Source organism: Rhamphochromis longiceps, linkage group LG22 (assembly GCF_057381845.1).
Source record: "Rhamphochromis longiceps isolate RC_006_pf linkage group LG22, R_longiceps_female_GT1.1, whole genome shotgun sequence".
Taxonomy (NCBI): Eukaryota; Metazoa; Chordata; class Actinopteri; order Cichliformes; family Cichlidae; genus Rhamphochromis; species Rhamphochromis longiceps.
In genome coordinates this window covers 7,225,560-7,249,183 of record NC_140577.1, presented here as the reverse complement: position 1 = coordinate 7,249,183, position 23,624 = coordinate 7,225,560, and the positions used below count along the sequence as shown (strand labels likewise).

Below are 23,624 nucleotides of genomic sequence, written 5' to 3'. Positions count from 1 at the left end.
AGGGTTTAAGTTCTAATGCACATTTTTGTATCCACATGTGTAGTTTAACACATCTAGTTGTTTTCTAGTTTGCAGTTTAGTCCTTGGTTTCTTAGTCCCTTTTGTCATCTCTCCTTGGTCCGTGTGTCTACCTGTCATGTTTCATGTCTCTGGTTAGGTTAAGTTCATGTTCTATCTCCATGTCTCTGTGTTTCCTGTTTTATTTTGAAAGAGTCTGCTGTTCTTTGTTCATTGTAGTTAGTGTTACTCTCCCCTGTATTGTCATTATGTTTCCTTCTAGTCAGCTGTGTTCTCATGTGTCTCCACTTCCCCTGATCACCTCATGTGTGTATTTAAGTCCTCAGTCTTCCTTTGTTCGTCGCCGCGTCGTCTGTTCAACTCCCCCCATGTTACGGCAGGTTACAGGACTCTGTGCTGGTCATGTCCATGTTGCTTCCGTGTATACGTTTCATAGTTCTTTGTTGTTCCAGCACAGAGTCCTGGGCCCTATTTCAGGAAGCCGGTTTAGAGCAAAATCTGACTAAGTATACCCTGAGTTAACGAAAACTCTGGTTTTTCGGTTTCACAAAGCGAGTTCAGCTGAAGCCTGAGTGAGTCACTATGACGACACACTCCGTGAAGCTAACCTGCCCCCTAGCAGGTTTACTACAACTAACCCTGACTGTCCCCGCCTCTTTGTCGGAAACCTGACAGTAGGAAGTGTCAGACATGGCGTGCCCCTTCCTTGAAGAGCCAGTAGATCTTGAAGCCCAAATACTCCGCAGAGCTCTCCGCCGGGAGAGAGTGATCAGAGCGCGTTTGGACATTTTATCATTACCTGATGATTTCCTGTGTGAACGTTACCGTTTCTCAGCACAATCAATAAGTTATTTGGATAACATCCTCAGGCCATATATTGCGCATGTGACACATCGCGGACATGCGCTCAGTCCATTACATATTCTTTGTACCGCACTCCGTTTCTTTGCAAACGGGAGCTTTCTGTACAATATTGGTGACGCTGAGCACGTTTCCAAGGCTACCGTCTGTTGGGCAGTCAGGAATGTTACAGTAGCACTGAAACGTCTCCTGCACTCGTTTGTGGTGTTCCCCGGTCACAGACCCACAAGATTCATCAAAGAGGGATTCCACAAAATTTCAGGTATCAGGATGAACAAAACTCAATGCATGATGTGGTGATACGTGAACTACCACTCAAATGGTACATAAATTTCCAGGGTTCCCAGGCGTGATTGGCTGTATAGATGGCACCCACATTCCAATCATTGCACCCTCAGCAAATGAAGGAGACTATGTGAACAGGAAGTCCTTCCACAGCATCAATGTACAGGTACATAATTCCCTGTAGCATTTCACACCAACAAGTGATGGCATCATGGTAATGGATGCCAATATGTGTTCTCTGCACTGTGTAGATCATATGTGATGCTGCCAACATCATCACAAATGTGGAAGCCAAGTGGCCAGGCTCTGTACATGACTCATGAATCTTCCGGGAATGTACACTGAGCACCAAATTTGGACATGGTGGGTCGAAGTAACTGTGAAATATACAGAGACCAATTGCCACAGGGACGTTTGCACTGACATGTATTCTTCTGTCCTAGGAGAGTTCACTGGCCACCTGCTTGGTGATAGGGGGTACCCATGTCTACCCTATTTTCTCACCCCTTACCCTGACCCTGAACCGGGCCCACAGCAGCGTTATAATCTGGCCCATTGCAGGACACGGGCCAGAGTTGAAATGACCATCGGAATGCTCAAGGCCCGGTTCCAGTGCCTTCGTAGACTCAGGGTCACCCCAGAAAGGGCATGTGACATCATTGTGGCATGTGTGATTCTTCACAACATTGCCACGATTAGAGGTGAACACTGTCCAGCTGAACCAGACATCAGCAGTGATCCACACGATGAACATCCTGACCCACCCACGAACGTACAGGATGGAAGAGCAGTCAGAGACACCATATGCCACAACCATTTCCTGTGACCCATCACCCCAACATGTTACATGACAAATACACAGATACTGTGGTCAACTGGCTTTATTGGTCACCCTGTATGTCCTGTACACAAAGTATAAATGCGTATATTAGTATGTTGTACAAACACTGACATGATTCGTCCATCTATGATCACTCCACCCACCCTTAACTGTTGTTCCAGCAGTACAATCTCCAGCTTCGACTTTTGGATCTGCAGCTGGAGGTGCACCATTTCCATGTCGCACTTCTGTATCTTCCTGGCCAGATATGTCTTATACAGCTGCTTTACAGGGAGCTATTGCAACAAAGGACATAGCATTGGCATCCATAGTACATGCCTACTTAGGTTGGTTGTAAATCAGTGCTGAACATCCTACTGTGGAAAGGTTTGTTGTAGGAGTGGCTGGACCCTCTTCCTCTTCATTTCCAGCATCACTCTGCCAGGGACATAGTAAGTCCATGGTGTCATCATAGTACCACATTGTAGTCAGTTGTTATATTTTCCACTGTACGCTGTATACCTCATAGTGTGGCTCTGTTGCGGCCTCCTCTGTAGCAGCTGTCACTGTTTCGTCATCATATGCCTGTGGTGGAGACATTTAACAACATTGCTGTTCTACTGTTGACACATGTAGTCTGTGGAGTATTACGAGTACTCACGACTGCATGTCGGTCTGGCTCAACAGGGGGCTGCACCAGATGCAGTACACCATCACCATCAACTGGAAGTATATGGGGTTCATACAGGTCACTCATGACTTATGTGGGCGCCAATGGCAATTACCAGACATACCAATCACCATACACCTCATTGTCAGTATGCTCTCAGAGACAACCGACACTGAGGGAAGGCAAAATCAGTAGGTGTCAGGGTGGAAACGCTTTTATGAGCTTTATGTTGCATTAAGGTATATGTTCATATGTTACTCTTATTGGGAAAAGTACGAAATGTACTACTTGCTCTGTCTCTGGGAACAGGGAGCTCACCCTGTGAGAGGTTAACACACACACACACATGTATGCAAAATTAAAGGACACTGCTATGCTCTTCATAAAGACGTACCACTGCAGCTCGGTGTGTGTGAGTCTCTCCCTGGGCCCTCACCCGTGCAGCACGTTAACAGTTTCCAAGTGTCTCAGTGTTGTTTATTCACCTGACTGTTTGATAACTGTCATTCTCTGACAGTAGGACAATAACTTCACTACGACATAGTTCATTTTGGTCAAGGTGACTGTGCAGAATGGTTGTATGCACGCCATGTATTGTTTTGGATTTACCCCTTATGTAGGCACTTGTGTCTTGTGGGGTTATTGCCACAGAGGATGTGCCTCTGCATTATAATCAGAATCAGAAAGGGGTTTTATTGCCAAATGTTGAGCAGGCTGCTGCGGTACTTGCGAAACATATTGTAAGACAAACACTTACATAAACATAAAAATTTAAATTAAAAGTGCTAAGCAGATTGATATATAAATGTATGCACACACAGAGTCATGTGTTTGTTGTGGGAACAGTACTTATGGTTATTGTTCATGAGTCCAACAGCAGCGGGACGAAATTGTTGTTATGGCGAGAGGTTCTTCAGCTGAAGGCAGCCGAAGAAACATGTATTCTGTAAAAATTAATAGTTTACTCATTCTTTGACAAACAGAAGAATGTTTCCTTGCCCCTTCGCTTAAGCTTTTAGAAACAATAATTGTATAACATCTTGTGGTTCACCGTTCAAATTATGGGGAAGTGATTGGGTGTGGCGGGGTCCTCTCCTAAACTTCTCCCGAACAAATGCAGGTGCACAAAAGATTATTTACATAGAAAATAAACAACTGACTTAATTCAAAACAAAACAAACATCTATATATGTAAACAAAACAAGCGGCTGAGCCAGTCTGCATGTTACCCTCACTGTAACATCTCACAGAATGCCCCCGGTAGGCCCTGACTAGTGATGTTCGATTCGTGAACGAATCGTTCAATACTTGAGAATCACTTTACTGACTGACTCACTGACTCATCCCTGTTGCTGTTAGCAAACTAATTCCATTAGTAGAACTATATCTAGCTTATAATTAAAATTGTGGGGGGGGGGGGGACAACAGACAGATTCTTAACAAAAACATTTCTGCTCTGAACTGGAAGAAAAAACCCTGAGTAGAAGCTCACATCAAGACAATAGCTCCTCAGTTCACAGTAGCATCGCTCAGCTAACATGCTAACAGCACATTTGAGTTACTCACCCCCTCCCTTGCTGTGCTCAATCGTAGCGAATCACTCAGGACTCACTAACTATGGGCTTAAAATGTGGTCATAAATATTTTGTACTTGTAAATCAGGATTTGTATGTGTGAAAAAGATTTGTGTGTGTGTGTGTGTGTGTGTGTGTGTGTGTGTGTGTGTGTGTGTGTGTGTGTGTGTGTGTGTGTGTGTGTGTGTGTGTAAAAAAGATTTCTATGTGTACAAAGAATTTTTTTTGCCCTCTACTGCTGAGTCTGTCAGTCTGATCCACAACTTGTCATCTTCATTCATGATGTTTCTCATTCTTCTCTCCAGAAATGTCTGAACAGAAACAGTTGAGGAAATGACCTCACTGGAAATATCTGTGTAGGTTCTGAGTCACGCAGGTCGTGGTAGAAGCAAGCTTAGTTTAGGTTAAATTTAGGACATTTTTTAAACTCCAGTCTCTTTCTTCCCGAGCTCCTTGTTGGATTTTTCTGTGCTGAGATGATGAAACATAACAATGTGATTTAATGCATAAGAACATGAACCCTCATGCTGGTTCATGTTCGGCTCAACATTTAGCTCCACATTAATCTCTGCTTTATTAGAAGTTCAGTAAGATTCTTGTTACAGAAACTTAACAAAATTAAAATAACAAAACTCTTTCAAATTATGTAAAAATGCTCTATTTAATTTATCAATGACTTAATAAGTTGTATTTTCTAATAAATTTGGTGCTGTAACAGAAATTCCCCAACTTATATTAAAATGTTGATCAAAAACACTAAAGAAATGTGAATACTGTACAAGTTTACAGTTTTTTATTTACAGCTTTATTTTTGAGACCTTCCAATTGTTTTAATGTTTCTTTGTGTCTCATGTGTTCAAATGCTGATTAATAAATTTAATAAACAAAGATTTTGTTAATTACAACATAATAAAACAAAAAGATCTTAGAACAGCATTGGAAAAAAGTGATACGATGATCAGCTGGAACTTAAAATAAATAAATAATGAGACATTTTTTCTGTCCTCTCTTCTCTATGGTCGAGGTTTAGAATTACAGATGTGTTTAGCAGATTAGACAGTGGGTTTTTTGCCACTATTTGAATTATCAAATAATTCATTAGTAATATTTAATTTATTAATGTATAAATGAATAAAAGACAATCAAAGTAATTTCAAACTAAAGAAGTATAATAAATGTATAATAAACTAAAGTGATTTGCAAATGAATTTACCGAAGCATATTTTATTCATTTATCTTTATTCATTATTAAATCTTAAAATGCTTTATTTTAATGTGCATGATCTCCCAGTCATCTGTATAAAGGTACAGTATCTACAGGTCTGAATGTCTATGGGCAGAACTTTGTGCCAGACCTGGAAGCGCCCTCTTGTGGTGTAACTTAGGATCGCACTCCACTTAAAATTAAAAATACACTTGAAATCTTAAAATTAAGATCCTTCTTTAACAATTGCTCAATTGATTAATATCTATTAATAATATGTAATGATATCTAATGATTTATAATTTATTGCTGGTTTTGCTTCAGATCCTGGATGCCCCCCCTCCCCCCGCAAAAAAAAGCGGGTTAACACAAGAAGCCGACAGGATTTTACAACAACAGCAAATGTTCTGTTGCTCATTTAATTTCTTGTCATTCAAACACACATTTGAAAAAAGAAAAAAACAACAGCAGCACCACACTGTCAGAGGTTTTTCAGGAGTCACAGATGTGAGAGTTAAGAAATGTGTATCATTTACCACATTTACAAACAGCTTCTCACACTGAAAACTCTGAGAACCACAGCCTCCTTTTCTTGTACTGGATGAATCGATGTTAAATGTTGCATTCCTATTTTTAATAACACTGACGTGAATTACTTATTCCATTGTAACACTTCACGTCTTTCTTTCTTCGTTCCTTTCTTTTTCCTGTAAAAGTGATAATAAATAATTCATAGGTTCTTCTGTTATATGATGTACTCATTGATTCAGTATCCCAAATACGTTTTAACTTTCTAGATGGCTTTAAGTTTACAAAACAGGATAATTTATTATTTTATTATAAAAATTAATGAATTTCACAGGTGCTCCCACATTTCTTGTTCGTGTTAATCGCTTCAAAACTAAAAAGTATCAGATGCAAAATATTACTCATGTTGATTTTACTATGTTCATTTTGTTTCTGTTTGTGGCATTATTTTAATAATTGCATCACTTCATCCTGGTGTTTCATATGTGAATTTCAGTCACATACTTTTTTAAACTTTCCTCTTACTCCTGCTTTCTCACAAATACTTCTGTGAGGCATTGAGCAAAATGCATCAAACCAACACTTCAGATCATCAGCTCCACCTTTTTCTCCCATTCTCGCACAGTCCTCTCCATCAGGATGATGTTCTTCATGTGTCCCGTTCCAATTGTCTGGCTCTCTGATGCTCCAAAACGTCAAACTAAGAGTTGAAGAACAAAAATAACTGGTTTAGTAAAAACTGATAACTTTAATTCTGGAAATGAAAAAAATATATTTTCACAACAATCAAACCTTTGATCCAGTGGTGATCTGTCCACCCACACCCATCTGCCCTCTACTGCTGAGTCTGTCAGTCCGATCCAGAACTTGTCCTGATCATCAGTCATTACATCTCTCAGTCTTCTCTCCAGGAACCTCTGATCAGGAAAAGAAGATGAAAATGACTTTGTTAGACTTTTCTGTGCTGAGAAGGTGAAACATAAAGATGTGATATAACATGTGAGAACATGAACCTGCAGCAGTGTTTCATACCTGCTCCTCTCTGCTGTCTATCTTAACCTGGTCTCCTCTTTTAGCTCTACACTCATCTCTGCTCTGTTCCCAGGATGATTTACTGGTGGAGAAGTAATAGCACTTTCCTCCATGTTGCTCCCAGCCTTCTTCACATTTATAACAAGGATCATCTTTGAAGAGATTACAGCAACGACTTCAGTCAGGTGGAAGAAATCACTGTTCATGTTTGTGTGAGCTTAGCTTGAAGTTTGTGTCTCAGAGACAAAATCCATAACTTACCTATTACTTTAGGTGCTGGACAGGTCGGCTGCACCGTGCTGCATGGTTTTATCTTAGAGAGAGTCTCTGTTAGAATAAAGAATAAAACAGTCATCAGTCATTCATCATCTATTTTTATCTAAAGTTTGAATTAAAAACAAATAATCATTTACATGAAGTAAAAAAGGCCCAGTCAGCTGTGTGTCATGAGTTTGATTTAGACTGAAGGTTAGAAACAATCAGCTGTATATGCTTACCTGTCAGATTATTTTCACACTTCATTTTGTGATGTTTCAGGTTTTCGAGCTCGTTGTTCGTTCTAATTTTGTCAAATGCTGATTAAAAAAGAACAAATAAACCAGTCAGTCAGTGAGGTTTGTTTACACTGAAAAGATTTTTGTAGCTTTGTGTTTTCAGTGTTTCTTTAGTTCTCATGTTTTCAACTGCTGATTTAAAAATGAGAGAAACAAACAGATTTTTCAGAAAACAAGAAAAAGTTGGACACATCTTTAATTTGCTGCAACATGATTAAAACGGAGCTAGTGTGTCCAATCTGCAGTGTTTTACACCTTCACTGTAATTATTTTTCTCATTTGATTTACAGAAAATCAGATTATTGATTTTTTTTAAGTTAAGTAAGACGAAGGAAACCACACAAACTGACAGAGACGATAAATAACGATGAGAGCAGCTGCCAGCAGGATACAGAGAACCACCAGTGCCACTCTCTCTGTGGTGACCTTTGACCCTCTGTTTGATTTTTCATGCCGAGAGTCAGGAGCTTCACCTGATGAACATTTAGAGGAGACACAACGTTAGAGTTCAGAAAAGTGTGTATTTATCAGTTACAACAGTTTAAACAGTTTGTTATGCTACAATACTTTAGTACTATTAAAGTACACTGAACTGTAGCTGAGTGTCAATACAAGAACATTAAAGATGATTAAGATGCTTTGAACAGGAAACACTTGAGTTAAAACATGTTAACATGTCACACATCCTTTTGGTCAGTTCCTGTTTTTGTTTTTGCTCTTCACATCTTCATTTTGCTTTTAAACATTCTTTCTTCATCAATTACTTTTGACTGTTACATTTCTGATTTATGCAATAAATAAAGAAAAATAATTGATATGATTAAATAATGAATGTGGGCTCTACATATTTTTAAGTCATATACATATAATGTTGTTCTGTTCCAGCACAAACATCATAACTTTAATCAAAAGTCTGATGATGATCACTCAGATGTGACTGAAGCTCCGTCACCTTCCTGTTGTTTTACCACCACATTAATGTTCTTACCTTCTATGAAGCTCTGCGGACGACTCATCATGCTGAAACTTCAAGATCCTGACTTCAGACGTAATCCAACAGTCTCTGAATCACAAAACACAACAAAATGTTGAAATTATGTTTCCTTTATTATTTATCATAGATTCAATTCTTTATACATTTAACAGAAACTAAATGTAGCTGAGCTTTGATGCTTAATTTAATTGCTTCCTTACTCACTGTGGCTTCTGTTTTACAGCTTAAAAATCCCTGTTGGCCTGTTCCTAAAGAGGAGGGAGGAGGCTTCATCTACAGTCTGGCTCCACCTGTCAGAATAACTGCTGTTTTTATAACTGAAGGAAGGTTTCTTTATTTATTGTTGAAATATCTGTCCCTGTGGTACATTGTGCTGATCTCTTGCATACAAATGCAACAACAGTTTTATGAGTTGTATCACATTTGCAGGCGGTTAAAAGGAAGATAAAAATAAAATGTATTAAAACAGAACAAAATGAGGAACTGCCCATGAGATGAGGTGATATTTTAGGGCGTTGTTAAAATAGTTGTTTCACAAATTTGGCACAACCTAAAGGTTTCTCAACAATCAAGCCTTTTACACAGTCCTGAACCATCCACCCACAAATATCTGATCTGATCCACAACTTGTCATCTTCATTCATGATGTTTCTCATTCTTCTCTCCAGAAATGTCTGAACAGAAACAGTTGAGGAAATGACCTCACTGGAAATATCTGTGTAGGTTCTGAGTCACACAGGTCGTGGTAGAAGCGACTGGAGTTTTTTAAGTTTAGGAAATTTTTAATTTTTAAAAATACTCTATTTAATTTATTAATGGCTTAATTAGTTGTATTTTCTAATAAATTTGATGCTGTACCAGAAATCCCCCAACTTATATTAAAATGTTGATCAAAAACACTAAAGAAATGTGAATACTGTCAAAACAACCATTTAGGGCATAGGTGTCAAACTCTGGCCCGCGGGCCAAATTTGGCCTGCAGCCTAATTACATTTGGCCCGTGAAGCCATACCAAATTACTATTAGAGCTGGCCTACTGGTATTATACAGCTAATATATATATTGTTTAGTATTAAGCTTTGCTTGTTCCATATTCAGTTTTTCAGCAAAACGTGTTTGAGTCCATAAAAAAAGATTCATTCTTATATTTGGAGGAATAAATATATTTCAATAAATATTCACGTTAGCCCGCGACTTTGTTTCAGTTTTGAATTTTGGCCCACTGTGTATTTGAGTTTGACACCCCTGATTTAGGGGGTCAGTCATGACAAGTTTTACAGATTTTTATTTACAGCTTTATTTTTGAGACCCTTGAGACTGTTTTTTAAATGTTTCTTTGACCCTCATTTGTTCAAATGCTGATTAATAAACTGGATAAACAGAAATGGTATGCTGATCATCTGGAACTTAAAATAACTAGATAATAAGACTTTTTTTTCTGACACCTCTGCTCTGTGGTCGAGGTCTAGAATTGCAGATGTGTTTAGCAGATTATAATTATCTATAATTATCACAGTCTAAAGTCATTAAGTATAATAAATGTATAATAAACTAAAAAAGAAAACTTGGAAATGAATTTTCTAAAACGTATTTTATTCAATTAATTTTATTTATTAATAAATCTTGAAATACTTCCTAGTCATCCATATCAGGGTACAGTATCTACAGGTCTGAATGTCTGGAATACAAATTGTCAAGGACCTCGGTCTGAGTGACCCAGGGTCGATGAGCAGTTTGGACTTGTTTATATATTTGCTGGTTTGTGGCTTGTGTCCCTGGTTTTCAGGTTTGTGTGTATAGGTATTTGTGTGTGCGTGTGTGCGCGTTCCAGAGGTCTGGTTTTCAGGCACCATCAGGCCTGGTGGGTGTGTCCCGTTGGGAGGTTGGCCACACCTGAGGAGGATGATCACACACACCTGCAGCTGACCAGGATTGTCGACAGAGGTACATAGCAGTGTGGCTGAGTTCTCCTCGACGCTGGGTTGTTGTGTGACCACCCGTCAGTGTTTTCAGCATAATCAGTGAGTGTTAGTCTGTTGATAATTAGGTGTGTGCTAACAGCTGCCTCTGTGGATTTTCCAGCAGGAGTGCGGGAACGAGAAGGCAGTGAGCACGAGTATCACGGGAGCAGAGATACAGAAGGGGAATCAGGGCACACAGGGATTCTTTGTTGTGCAATTATTTACTACAATGTGTTAGTAAATAACTTTGTTGGTTTAGGGCACTGTGCATATTTACTTTTAGTTACCTGGTAATCCAAAAAATGGAGAAACTTCTTACATGGTTGTAAATCTGTTTGAACAAAGCTGTGGTAATTTTTTTTAACTTTATCAAATACTTTGCCAAGAACATTACTTAAGTATTATTATTATTATTATTATTATTATTATTATTATTATTATTATTATTATTATTATTATTATTTAATATGATAAAGTATTATTACTAACCCTAAAAAAACGTGTGTAAAGTTCCTTTGCTTTTTAAATTTGTTGGATAGAAAGTATATTTAACTCAAAATGTAATGAACCAACTCATAATTTTTTACCATCACAAAAGGTGCCAAGTGCTACACACACAAACAATTTTAAATAAAGAAAATAACTGAATTATTATGTTAATATACATAGATGTGTATATATCTATGAGCAGCTACCTACTGAAACATTAAGCATTAAGGTATTTGAGTGTTGTTTAAATGTTTATAGCCTGGCACAGGCTTTCTAGCTCAGCTAAACAGTTGGGGATGTTTTTTCTGCTACTTTTTATCTCATTCAGTGTTCATTGATACTAAAATATCAAATCAAATCAATTTTATTTCTATAGCACATTTAAATGCAACAGCATTGACCAAAGTTCTTCACAATTAGTTAAGAACATGAGAAAGCAATAGAAAAACAAATACAGATAATTGAGATGAGGCAATGACAACGTGTAACATAAAAACAAAACAAACGTAACAAAAAAAGTCTGATGGTACTCAAAGTGAATTTGAATTAAAAGCCAACGTAAAAAAGTGAGTTTTAAGACACGATTTGAAAGACTGAAAGACTCTGAAGTACGAATATCATCTGGCAAGTTATTCCAGAGTCTAGTCTCCTCTGTGATTCAATCGAGACCTCAGTTGTACTAAGAGCATCTGGCGAGACGATCTCAGTGCTCATTTGGAGTTATACGTGTTGAGGAGTTTGCTTAAATAACTGAGTCCCATACCAAGAATCTTAAAATCTCATCAAATCTCAAAAATCTGCTAAAACTGGAGTGATTTGTTCATATATTCTAGCACCCGTTAAAAGATGTACAGAATTGCAGTAATCCAGTATAGAAAGGATGAAGCCATGAATAAGTTTTTCTTTATGCTTTGCTTTTGTTTAAGCTTTTCTTGGATTTTTCCTAATAACTCAAAGACCACTAACTCAGCTAAAAGTTAGTAAAATTTAACTGAGAACTTCACAAGGAAGCTAAAAACAGACACTGCACTTCCTCGTCAGCAATACGCCTGCAGAGTATGAAGTAGATACACAAAGACAATGCACAAACACACACATACAAATAAGGAGATGACGGACTTCAGAGCCACTTCCTCACTTTGACTCTACAGTAAAAAGGCAAATCTTGTCTTCAGTTTGTTTCTCTCAGCAATTAACAAACACAACAACAACAGTGAGAGACATAATAAGCATTCTCATAATGGACGCTGACTGGACTCATAGGTCATACTCATGTTTATTTCTGCTCTTTACCTACCAGGCAGCTCTACTGTGGCAAATCACACTTAAGGTCTTAACTTCAGAGTAACAGCGTCTGCAACAAAAACACAAAACTAGATTGCAGACTGGTGTGGTTTGAATACTCATGGCTGCTGGTAAAATGTGTGTTTATAACTTCACTATATTCACATTAAACTAAAATGCAGCAAACAGAATAAAAGGATTTTATAAGATTTTTCTTACAAAACTTTTCTCTCATAGACACACAAACAGAAAAGATTACAGTCTCCATTTACCTTTCTGTCTCCTTTGGTAAAGTTCACACCAGAGCAAAGTTCTGCAGACATTCAGACATTTTACAGCTTTGTCAGCATCACTGACAATAGACAACACTGAAAAATGAGGAGGGCTTATAAACTGCCTCACTTCCTCAGAATCTGACTTTTTTTTAAACTATGGGTAATTCACTTCCCTTTCTGCGCTGAGAAAAAAAACACAACATGCATTCAGACTGAACTAGTAAGAAGTAAAGAGCAAAAAAAAAAAAAAACCACACCACTAATCAACCAGAGGGACTGTTTTTTTCTTCAGTTATTTCTGTGTTGCAAAATATGTTGTATGAAAGCATTTATATGGCCTCAATTTGTGGTGATAAATATTTTGTTCTTGTAACCTTGTAAACAAAAATATCAGATTTTTAGAAGAGTGAGAATCAGAGGAGGCCGAGGGAGAGGACATGGAGGTGAAGAAGTTGGAGGAAGAGGACGTGGAGGTGAAGAAGCAAGAGGGTTAGAGGAAGTTAAGAGGAAGAGGACAAGGAGGAGCAAGAAGAGGACGAGGAGGGGAAAGAGGGTAAGAAGAGTAAGAAACAGAATAACTGATGACATCAGAGCTACAATAGTGGACCATGTCATCAACCATGGGATGACCCTGAGGGAAGCTGGCCAACGGGTTCAGCCTAAACTGAGCCACTACACTGTGGCAAGCATCATTAGGACATTTCGAAATGAGAATCGGTAAGTACTTTGTAGCACTGCCAGAGAAACACAACAGTACCATACATGCAAAAATACTGAAATTGTTACTTTACAGAATTGCTAGACGTCCAGATGTTGGGGGCAGAGGCAGAATGTTCACTCCAGAGCAAGAGACCCATATAGTGAACATGGTGATTGCCAATAATGCAATAAGAATGCGCGAAATACAGCAGCGCATAATTGATAATGACACCATCTTTCAAAATATACACAGTGCAAGCATTTCTGCACCAAGTTGTGTACTTACGCGCCACAGAATAAGAATGAAACAAATTTACAGAGTTCCTTTCGAGAGAAACACAGAACGTGTAAAGCAACTGCGATATGACTGTGTGCAAGTAAGCTAGTGTCATTGGTTCTGAATTTGGAAGTGCATACTGTAGTGCTGTGCATGGGCCTGATGTGTTGCATTTGTTTTGTCTTGTCCAGAGAGTGATGGAACTAGAAGCAGATGCAATGGGACATGAGCTACTTTTTGTAGATGAGGCCGGTTTTAACCTCAGTAAAACCAGGAGATGTGGCAGGAACATTATTGGACACTGTGCCATCATCAATGTCCCAGGACAACGTGGTGGTAACATAACCATGTGTGCAGCTATAAGCCAAAATGGTGTTGTTCACCATCATGCAACCATAGGCCCATACAACACTGCACACATTATTGCATTCCTGGACACCTTGCATGACATGCTCACTGTTCAGGGACCAGAGCAGACCCAATATGTCATCATATGGGACAATGTTAGTTTCCATAGGGCTGCTTTGGTCCGCAACTGGTTTACAGACCACCCATCCTTCATGGCACTCAACCTCCCTCCATACTCTCCATTCTTAAATCCCATTGAGGAGTTCTTCTCTGCCTGGCGCTGGAAAGTGTACGACCGTCACCCTCATCAACAGGTAGCCCTGGAGGCAATGGAGGAGGCATGTGGAGATATTGACCAGGCATCATGTTAGGCCTGGATACGGCATTCAAAGAGATATTTTCGCCGGTGCCTTGGACTGGAGGATATCGCATGCGATGTGGACGAAATTTTGTGGCCAGACCCAGAAAGACGACATGATGTAGGCTGATTGTCTTTTTTTCCCCTTTTTTTGTGAAATTCCTATTTTGTGTTCTGACTTCGTCTTGGTTTTGATGAGTGTGAATAAACACCAATACTTGAAGTTTGGATCCTTGTATGTTTACATGACACTGTGACAAAAGTGTGACCTCAAATTGACATCTGTACACAGAGAAAGCAAAAGCCAGATGTGTTTTGTATTCATACCATCAGTTTGCAGTTGGCGCATTGTGTGCTTAGTAGATGATGGCTTGTGTGTACTGTTTGATACGAAAACACCATTTTTACGAAGGTGTGAAGAGTTAATATAGCTGTGTTCGCTTTTGCAAGAGAACTACAATGTTTTGATAATTGGGTGACAGGTTTTCTTATTTGTGTGTAGAGTTTTGCAAAAATAGCCAATAGTTACAAAAAATTTGCTTAAGCAATCAGAAAAAACTGTAATTGTGTGGGGAGAACATAGATGTCCTACCACCCCCATGTGGCAGTCTTTCAATTCTACAAAAGAGAAAATGCACTTACAAAAATACATACATGGAATAGGCCTACAAACAGTCAGACTAACCCTCTATTACAGTACCTCAGTACACTGGCATAGTGATGTACTAAAACATGTTTACTGTGGTACAGTATATAGTACAGTCATTGTAAATGTGTAATTGTTTTCAACATTTACATAATATGATGTCAAAAAAGGTAACTACCTGTTCTCTTCTCCAAATCTTCGGATTATGGTGGACACGGTGAATCTACTGATGTTTGGTTGTACCCTTAGTCCAGCCTCCTTCATTGTCATACCATGGACAAGAACATGGTCAATCACAGTAGCTCTGATTTCATCTGATTTTACTGTTCTTTCTCCTCTCTGACCACCTCAACCACCTTGACCTGCTCAGCCTCCTCTCACACGTACTCCTCTTCTTGGATTTCTATCCATTGTAGTGCCTCACAAACCAGTGCTCTGGCTTATATGTACCCTCACATCATTGGCCACAAGTGTGATAAACACACACAAAACCTTCGACTTGTCTTTCAAAACCAAACACTTGACCCAAAACTATTTTACAGTTTTCTGAATTGCAAAAACACTAAAACCCATTGTAAAAACTAAACTGTCAACTATGAAAACTCTTTCATCAAAAAACATTAGTTTCATGGAAATGTTTCTTTCTTAACAACACTTGTTTATTTCTAACATTCTCAAACATCTCAAAGCATGAGCTGAATATTCCTGCTCTCCAGTGTCCGTTTGTGTGGAAACATGAGAAAAAATGTAAACAATCAACACTGAAATTCAATTCAATTTATTTATACAGCACCAAATCACAACAAAGAGTCGCCTCAAGGTGCTTTATATTATAAGTTACACACTTCAAGAATATATACAGAGAAAAACACAACAATCATATGACCCCTTATGAGCAAGCACTTTAGAGACAGTGGGAAGGAAAAATTCCCTTTTAACAGGAAGAAACCTCCAGCAGAACCAGACTCGGGGCGAGGCCATCTGCTGCGACCGGTTGGGGTGGGAGAAGGAAGACAAGACAAAGTATGTTGTGTTGCTGTTGAAGACTGAGACTGAGACTCCTCCTGTCAGAATAACTGCTTTTATTATAACTGAAGGAAGGTTTCTTTATTTATTGTTGAAATGTCTGACCCTGTGGTACATTGTGCTGATCTCTTGCATACAAATGCAACAACAGTTTTATGAGTTGTATCACATTTGCAGGCGGTTAAAAGGAAGATAAAAATAAAACGTATTAAAGCAGAACAAAATGAGGAACTGCCCATGAGATGAGGTGATATTTTAGGGCCTTGTTAAAATAGTTGTTTCACAAATTTGGCACAACCTAAAGTTTTCTCAACAATCAAGCCTTTTACACAGTCCTGAACCATCCACCCACAAATATCTGCCCTCTACTGCTGAATCTGTCAGTCTGATCCACAACTTGTCATCTTCATTCATGATGTTTCTCATTCTTCTCTCCAGAAATGTCTGAACAGAAACAGTTGAGGAAATGACCTCACTGGAAATATCTATGTAGGTTCTGAGTCACGCAGGTCGTGGTAGAAGCAAGCTTAGTTTAGGAAGTTTAGGTTAAATTTAGGACATTTTTTAAACTCCAGTCTCTTTCTTCCCGAGCTCCTTGTTGGATTTTTCTGTGCTGAGATGATGAAACATAACAATGTGATTCAATGCATAAGAACATGAACCCTCATGCTGGTTCATGTTCGGCTCAACATTTAGCTCTATATTAATCTCTGCTTTATTAGGAGTTCAGTAAGATTCTTGTTACTGAAACTTAACAAAATAAAAATAACAAAACTCTTTCAAATTATTTAAAAATGCTCTATTTAATTTATCAATGACTTAATAAGTTGTCTTTTCTTATAAATTTGGTGCTGTAACAGAAATTCTCCAACTTATATTAAAATGTTGATCAAAAACACTAAAGAAATGTGAATACTGTACAAGTTTACAGTTTTTTATTTACAGCTTTATTTTTGAGACCTTCCAATTGTTTTAATGTTTCTTTGTCTCTCATGTGTTTAAATGCTGATTAATAAATTTAATAAACAAAGATTTTGTTAATTACAACATAATAAAACAAAAAGATCTTAGAACAGCATCGGAAAAAAGTGATACGATGATCAGCTGGAACTTAAAATAAATAAATAATGAGACATTTTTTCTGTCCTCTCTTCTCTATGGTCGAGGTTTAGAATTACAGATGTGTTCAGCAGATTAGACAGTGGGTTTTTTGCCACTATTTGAATTATCAAATAATTTATTAGTAATAATTAATTTATTAATGTATAAATCAATAAAAGACAATCAAAGTAATTTCAAACTAAAGAAGTATAATAAATGTATAATAAACTAAAGTGATTTGGAAATTCATTCATTTATCTTTATTCATTATCCAGTCATCTGTATAAAGGTACAGTATCTACAGGTCTGAATGTCTAGGATACTATGGGCAGAACTTTGTGCCAGACCTGGAAGCGCCCTCTTGTGGTGTAACTTAGGATCGCGCTCCACTTAAAATTAAAAATACACTTGAAATCTTAAAATCAAGATCCTTCTTTAACAATTGATCAATTGATTAATATCTATTAATAATATGTAATGATATCTAATGATTTATAATTTATTGCTGATTTTGCTTCAGATCCTGGATGCCCCCCCCCCCCCAAAAAAGCGGGTTAACACAAGAAGCCGACAGGATTTTACAACAACAGCAAATGTTCTGTTGCTCATTTAATTTCTTGTCATTCAAACACACATTTGAAAAAAGAAAAAAACAACAGCAGTACCACACTGTCAGAGGTTTTTCAGGAGTCACAGATGTGAGAGTTAAGAAATGTGTATCATTTACCACATTTACAAACAGCTTCTCACACTGAAAACTCTGAGAACCACAGCATCCTTTTCTTGTACTGGATGAATCGATGTTAAATGTTGCATTCCTATTTTTAATAACACTGACGTGAATTACTTATTCCATTGTAACACTTCACGTCTTTCTTTCTTCGTTCCTTTCTTTTTCCTGTAAAAGTGATAATAAATAATTCATAGGTTCTTCTGTTATATGATGTACTCATTGATTCAGTATCCCAAATACGTTTTAACTTTCTAGATGGCTTTAAGTTTACAAAACAGGATAATTTATTATTTTATTATAAAAATTAATGAATTTCACAGGTGCTCCCACATTTCTTGTTCGTGTTAATCGCTTCAAAACTAAAAAGTATCAGATGCAAAATATTACTCATGTTGATTTTACTATGTTCATTTTGTTTCTGTTTGTGGCATTATTTTAATAATTGCATCACTTCATCCTAGTGTTTCATATGTGAATTTCAGTCACATACTTTTTTAAACTGTCCTTTTACTTCTGCTTTCTCACAAATACTTCTGTGAGGCTTTGAGCAAAATGCATCAAACCAACACTTCAGATCATCAGCTCTGCCTTTTTCTCCCATCCTCACACAGTCCTCTCCATCAGGATGTTCTTCATGTGTCCCGTTCCAATTGTCTGGCTCACCTTTGCTCCAAAACGTCAAACTAAGAGTTGAAGAACAAAAATAACTGGTTTAGTAAAAACTGATAACTTTAATTCTGGAAATGAAAAAAATATATTTTCACAACAATCAAACCTTTGATGCAGTGGTGATCTGTCCACCCACACCCATCTGCCCTCTAATGCTGAGTCTGTCAGTCCGATCCAGAACTTGTCCTCATCCTCAGTCATTACATCTCTCAGTTTTCTCTCCAGGAACCTCTGATCACAAAAAGAAGATGAAAATGACTTTGTTAGACTTTTCTGTGCTGAGAAGGTGAAACATAAAGATGTGATATAACATGTAAGAACATGAACCTGCAGCAGTGTTTCATACCTGCTCCTCTCTGCTGTCTATCTTAACCAGGTCTCCTCTTTTAGCTCTACACTCATCTCTGCTCTGTTCCCAGGATGATTTACTGGTGGAGAAGTAATAGCACTTTCCTCCATGTTGCTCCCAGCCTTCTTCACATTTATAACAAGGATCATCTTTGAAGAGATTACAGCAACGACTTCAGTCAGGTGGAAGAAATCACTGTTCATGTTTGTGTGAGCTTAGCTTGAAGTTTGTGTCTCAGAGACAAAATCCATAACTTACCTATTACTTTAGGTGCTGGACAGGTCGGCTGCACCGTGCTGCATGGTTTTATCTTAGAGAGAGTCTCTGTTAGAATAAAGAATAAAACAGTCATCAGTCATTCATCAGGAATGTCTGACCAAATATCAAAGTGTATCTTAAATATTCTTACTTGTGAGATTATTATCACACTTCATTTTGTCATCTTCCAGATATTTGACCTTCTTGTTAGTTTTAATTATTTCAAATGCTGATTTAAAAAAGATCAAACAAATACACAAACAAATAAATTAGTCAGTAAACATTTTTCTTTACACTGAAAACATTCTTATAGCTCTGAAAATGTAAAAGACAGTATTTTGGGGAAACATTAAACAGAAGCATTATTCTTCTTAACATTACTTAAAATAATTGATTTTACTTTAAGTCTTATTAAATTCTAATGTTAACTCACTGGTAAAACACAGAGCAATGAGAGCAGCTGCCAGGAGAACACCGAGAACCACCAGGACCACTCTCTCTGAGGTGACCTTTGACCCTTTCCTCACCACAGCTTGTTGAGGATCCTCTGAATAGTGAGAAAAGGAAACACGTTAGAGATGTGGTGTAAATGTGGTTGAGAATTTTATTGAGCTAGATTTTAGATGTTAATGTTCTCACTGTATTTGTACAAAGAACACGATTCACTGGCTTGTTCTTCGAGCACAGAATCACAGATTTAAAACACACCAACCTCAAAGGTAAACATATGACTTATAAGCAAGACAAACAATAACGTATTTGACTGAACCGTATATTCATTGCACATTCCTGTCTTTAAAAATACTGGACAGGGGGGCGAGGGTACCTGGACCCGGGGTATAGAGTATGTTTGGGGGAGTGTGATTGTGTGTACATGTCCATTTATGTCAATCCTTACGTTGGGTGAGTGCTGAGTGTTTGTATATGTGTGCATGAGGGTGGGAATGCATGTTTGTGTCTGTGTGTGCCTGTTTGTCTGTGTCTATATGTCAGGTTGGGTCTTAGACTCCACCTCTCTGGGAACTCCCAGGCCCTCCAAGGCCTATCTCCCCTCACCACACTCCCTGCCGGTGACTGATGCCCTTAGGGGTCGGTGCATTGGTGGTTCTTGGTGTCCGGGGCTGGGCACTCAGGTATGTACCGGCTCACTCCCGGTGACTACCTGGCGGGGCCTGGTGCCTGTTGCTCGGTCAGGCCTCCTCCGGGGTGCGGGGGGCCCTCGGACCTCCAGCCTCTGGGCCTGCGGCTCGGTTCACTCTGGCACAGCTGGCTGCCAGCAGAGCCGGCGGGCACGCCGGTGCAGCCACCTCTAGCTTCTGCTCGGTGGCTACTGGGTGACACCTCGTCTAGGGATCCTCAGCCCTTCCCATGAGGGTGGCACGGATGCCCCTCCAGTGGTCCTCCTTGGGCTCTCGCACTCTGGGGCCTCTGGATGTCTGGGGCCTGGATCTCCTCTATGCCTGCTTCATGCCCTGGGGCTATGGCTCGCTACATCCTCTTGCAGACCATTACATGTGGAAACCATTTGAATACAAGCGAGCTGATCCACACAGGTGTGCACACGGGTGTTCACTGTTCATAGACTTAAATTACACCTTTCTTGGCTGCTACTTCAAAGCACAATGTGCGCTGTCTGTCCTGCGTGCTGCACAACAACATTGAATATTTAGTATTTATTGCTGTTTACACTTAGCTAGATTAATGCGATGGTGTTGTGTTTAGTATGTTGCTTTGTTTTTTTGTTTTTTGCTTGTTTTCTCTTCTTCTTCTCTCAACAGGTGATCCAGGAGATTTTTTTTCTCCCCCCCTTTCTCACTGTCCCTCTCCCCTTCTGTTTTTCTTTTCCTTCCTCTTTCTCTCTCCCTTTCCTATCCCTCACTCATGTCTGTCCCATCTGTAACATCTGAAAATAAAATATAAATATATATATAAATAATAAAAACAAAGGTCGATCAAATGGACCAATACGGCAATGCCACGATGATCCATTTGGCAAAGTAAATCCATTGGGTATCCTTGTTGGTCTTCAGACAACAATTCTGATGGCTAAAGAACCAAATGGGACAGGCAAAAAAAAAAAAAATACTGGACAGGATGACGTTGTAAAGTGCAGGTCAACCTTCCAAAGACAGCGCGTAAGAGAGATGAAGAAAAGAGTGCAGGCAGATGAGTATGACAACTCAGGTCGAGTGGTTTAGAGACAAAGTTAGAGAGGTGAGGCTGAGATGGTTTGGACATGTGCAGAGAAGCAACAGTGGTTAAAGTGGACAAAGGATGTTGAAGATGGAGCTGCCAATAAGAATGACCACAGAGAAGATACATGGATGTTGTAAAAGGAGGATGCTAGCAATACGCCCCCTGTCATCACCCCCTAAAGGAAGCAGTCGAAAAAAGATGAAGATTAAGGAGAACGCTGGCTTTGCATTAATTACAGCATCAAAGAAATATATATTTGTTATCCTGAGTGCTTATGTGGAGAGAATTAGGACAAAATCTTTAGCCGAGAATAAACACATATCAGCAGTTTGCATGAAATAATTTTAAAGGAAATTATTTAACCTTATGAAATTTAGTGTACAATAAATAACATGTCAGTAAGAGGAAGTAGGACTTTTAGTAAAGAAGATCTTTTGTACTGCAGATGCCTGATGAGCTATTTCCCAGGCAACTGTATTCTCATACTTGTAAACTTCACAAACATGTTTGTAACAAGCCTGAAAAATGAAGGAGATGCTTCTTACATGGTTAAAGGTGTAAGAGGGTGCATTTTAACCCAGAGTATGTCCTTTTACTCAACTAACCCCGTAAAGTTTTATTGTCAATATACATCTAACCAAACGGTGGATGAGGACAACAGTTACAAGTCAAAAATATACTGGTAAACTAATTAAAACAAAAATGATATGAAAACTAATCTCCTGGATGAAACTGTGCATCCACTAACTGTCTTATGTGGACTACAAATAAGGAAAAATAAAAAATAATGTTAACAATGTTTAACAATTTTAATTTTTTTAAAAATGAAGTAGAGAGTGAGGAGGAACCGAGGGACAAAGAAAAACGGGTTGCATGGAGCTACAAGTTTCGTTTAGATAAATGAGCAGAGTGTCTGGTCAGAGTCGGTCTTTTGGGGACTAAAATTGACCAATTTTATGCAAATGATCTTTTAGCAGAGAACTGCTCCTCGAGACAACCTCAAGCTCAGCACCGTAGTTCCTCTTCTGCAATAAGACGGACCAGTGGTTTCAGAGAAATGTAAAGAAACTGCATCGACATTAACACACATGCACACACACAGAAACTAATTTATTTAAAGGAACCACTCCTTCAGAACCACTTCCTCATTTTTTAATTAACTTTTATATCTCTTTATAATTTCCTCAGTATAAACAAAAAAAGAAATCCCAAATTTATTTTTTTTAAAAATGGGGAAACTTGTAAATGAGACACTTAAAAAAACAAGTGGGTCTGATGTTGTCAAATTAAATTTACATTAAATTTAGAATAAAGTGTGGTGACAACTCAACTACAATTTTGTTTTTGTTCTTTAATCATTTTATTTCAGCTACTTTTTATACTGACAGCCTCTGATGCTGCAGTAATGTCTATCATTTATCTCATATTCATCATTGTCATCTTTTTGTCTTAAGTTAAGGTGTAAAAAATACAAATCGTGTACCAGTACTACTGTAAAAGTTTGGTGTGTTTATGTGTTGCACACATTTTGACCTTCTTTTTAAAATTTACATAAAGCTACAATTTTGGAACAAATGTTCTGCGTTTTTTCTTTTTACTGATTCAGATGGATGTTTTGTTTTCAACGACAGAGCTCTGTTTGACCAAAAAACACATTTCTGCTTTATTTTAGGAAAAAGTGCTTCCTCTGTTGTCTGTTTACTTAATAACAGACACTAACTGGAGCTCACAGTTAATCCTCCTGTTTATTAATTACTGCTGTTTTCCTACCAGACAGCTCTGCTGTGGATGGCTGAGTCTTTGAGATCTTGATTTCAGAGTAAGTCGAGTCAGTCGATGTGGTAACGGCCTCTGTAATGAAAGATGAAACCGGATTGTTGCACAGCTACCACTGAAAATGGCTGCCAATAAAATGAGCGGCTGTAAAATAAATCACTGTATTCACATTACACTCACACCTAAGATGTAATATAAACAGCTTTTCAGAGATTCTTTTAGGAATCTTCTACATGTAGTAAGATGACTAGATAAGTCTCACCATTGGCTCTCTTTTTTCCTCTTGCAAGCTTCACATCGGAGTATACTACCTCAGCTTCAGGCATTTTGCTGTGTGTGTGTGTGGCTGCTGTGTATTAGCAGTTCTAAAAGAGAAGTTTCACAGCATACAGACCAAAAAAAAACTTCCTCACAAGAACCCACCCAAATCTCTTCTTTTTTTTAACTTGTGGTAATTTACTTCCTGTTTTGGCGGGATAAAATGAAGTAATCTTCCATTTCAGCTCAGTGATGAATGTGCCATAAAACATCCAGTTTCACAGGAAGGTCACACACACACGTATATATATATATATATATATATATATACGTGTGTGTGTGTGTGTGTGTGTGTGTGTGTGTGTGTGTGTGTGTGTGTGT

The 23,624-nt window shown here is 38.3% G+C and overlaps 2 protein-coding genes across 4 annotated transcripts; both read right to left on the bottom strand.

The window, feature by feature from the left end:
• Nucleotides 1-5,903: 5,903 nt before the first annotated feature.
• LOC146643269 (C-type lectin domain family 4 member E-like) lies at nucleotides 5,904-15,092 on the bottom strand. Of its 3 annotated transcripts, XM_085395989.1 has the most exons (10): nucleotides 12,547-12,627; nucleotides 12,288-12,344; nucleotides 8,745-8,830; nucleotides 8,535-8,609; nucleotides 7,897-8,019; nucleotides 7,490-7,567; nucleotides 7,254-7,319; nucleotides 6,993-7,144; nucleotides 6,753-6,877; nucleotides 5,904-6,660 (listed from the first exon to the last, which is right to left on the bottom strand). In XM_085395989.1, exons 4-10 carry the CDS (start codon nucleotides 8,563-8,565, stop codon nucleotides 6,453-6,455), a joined length of 783 nt encoding a protein of 260 aa, XP_085252115.1. In that variant the 5' UTR covers nucleotides 8,566-8,609; nucleotides 8,745-8,830; nucleotides 12,288-12,344; nucleotides 12,547-12,627; the 3' UTR covers nucleotides 5,904-6,452. The 3 variants fall into 3 exon arrangements, with proteins under 3 accessions (XP_085252115.1, XP_085252116.1, XP_085252117.1); XM_085395990.1 differs by lacking the exon at nucleotides 8,745-8,830 and having other exon boundaries at nucleotides 12,547-12,629; XM_085395991.1 differs by lacking the exons at nucleotides 8,745-8,830; nucleotides 12,288-12,344; nucleotides 12,547-12,627 and adding an exon at nucleotides 15,056-15,092.
• A 2,587-nt stretch (nucleotides 15,093-17,679) lies between these two features.
• LOC146643268 (C-type lectin domain family 4 member E-like) lies at nucleotides 17,680-23,331 on the bottom strand. Its single transcript, XM_085395926.1, has 8 exons — nucleotides 23,248-23,331; nucleotides 22,980-23,060; nucleotides 19,447-19,560; nucleotides 19,165-19,242; nucleotides 19,014-19,079; nucleotides 18,753-18,904; nucleotides 18,513-18,637; nucleotides 17,680-18,420 (listed from the first exon to the last, which is right to left on the bottom strand). The coding sequence occupies exons 1-8, from the start codon at nucleotides 23,309-23,311 to the stop codon at nucleotides 18,216-18,218; spliced, it is 885 nt and encodes a 294-aa protein (XP_085252052.1). The 5' UTR covers nucleotides 23,312-23,331; the 3' UTR covers nucleotides 17,680-18,215.
• Nucleotides 23,332-23,624: the final 293 nt, after the last annotated feature.

Coding starts and splice junctions, on each gene's coding strand:
- LOC146643269 (XM_085395991.1), bottom strand. CDS start 8,565: ATGATGAGTCGTCCGCAGAGCTTCATAGAAG. Junction 7,320..7,489: donor GTGTGAAAATAATCTGACAG/GTAAGCATATAC, acceptor TTATTCTAACAG/AGACTCTCTCTAAGATAAAA. Junction 7,145..7,253: donor TCCAGCACCTAAAGTAATAG/GTAAGTTATGGA, acceptor ATCTCTTCAAAG/ATGATCCTTGTTATAAATGT.
- LOC146643268 (XM_085395926.1), bottom strand. CDS start 23,311: ATGCCTGAAGCTGAGGTAGTATACTCCGATGTGAAGCTTGCAAGAGGA. Junction 19,243..19,446: donor CATTGCTCTGTGTTTTACCA/GTGAGTTAACAT, acceptor TTTTTAAATCAG/CATTTGAAATAATTAAAACT. Junction 18,421..18,512: donor AGATCACCACTGCATCAAAG/GTTTGATTGTTG, acceptor TTCAACTCTTAG/TTTGACGTTTTGGAGCAAAG.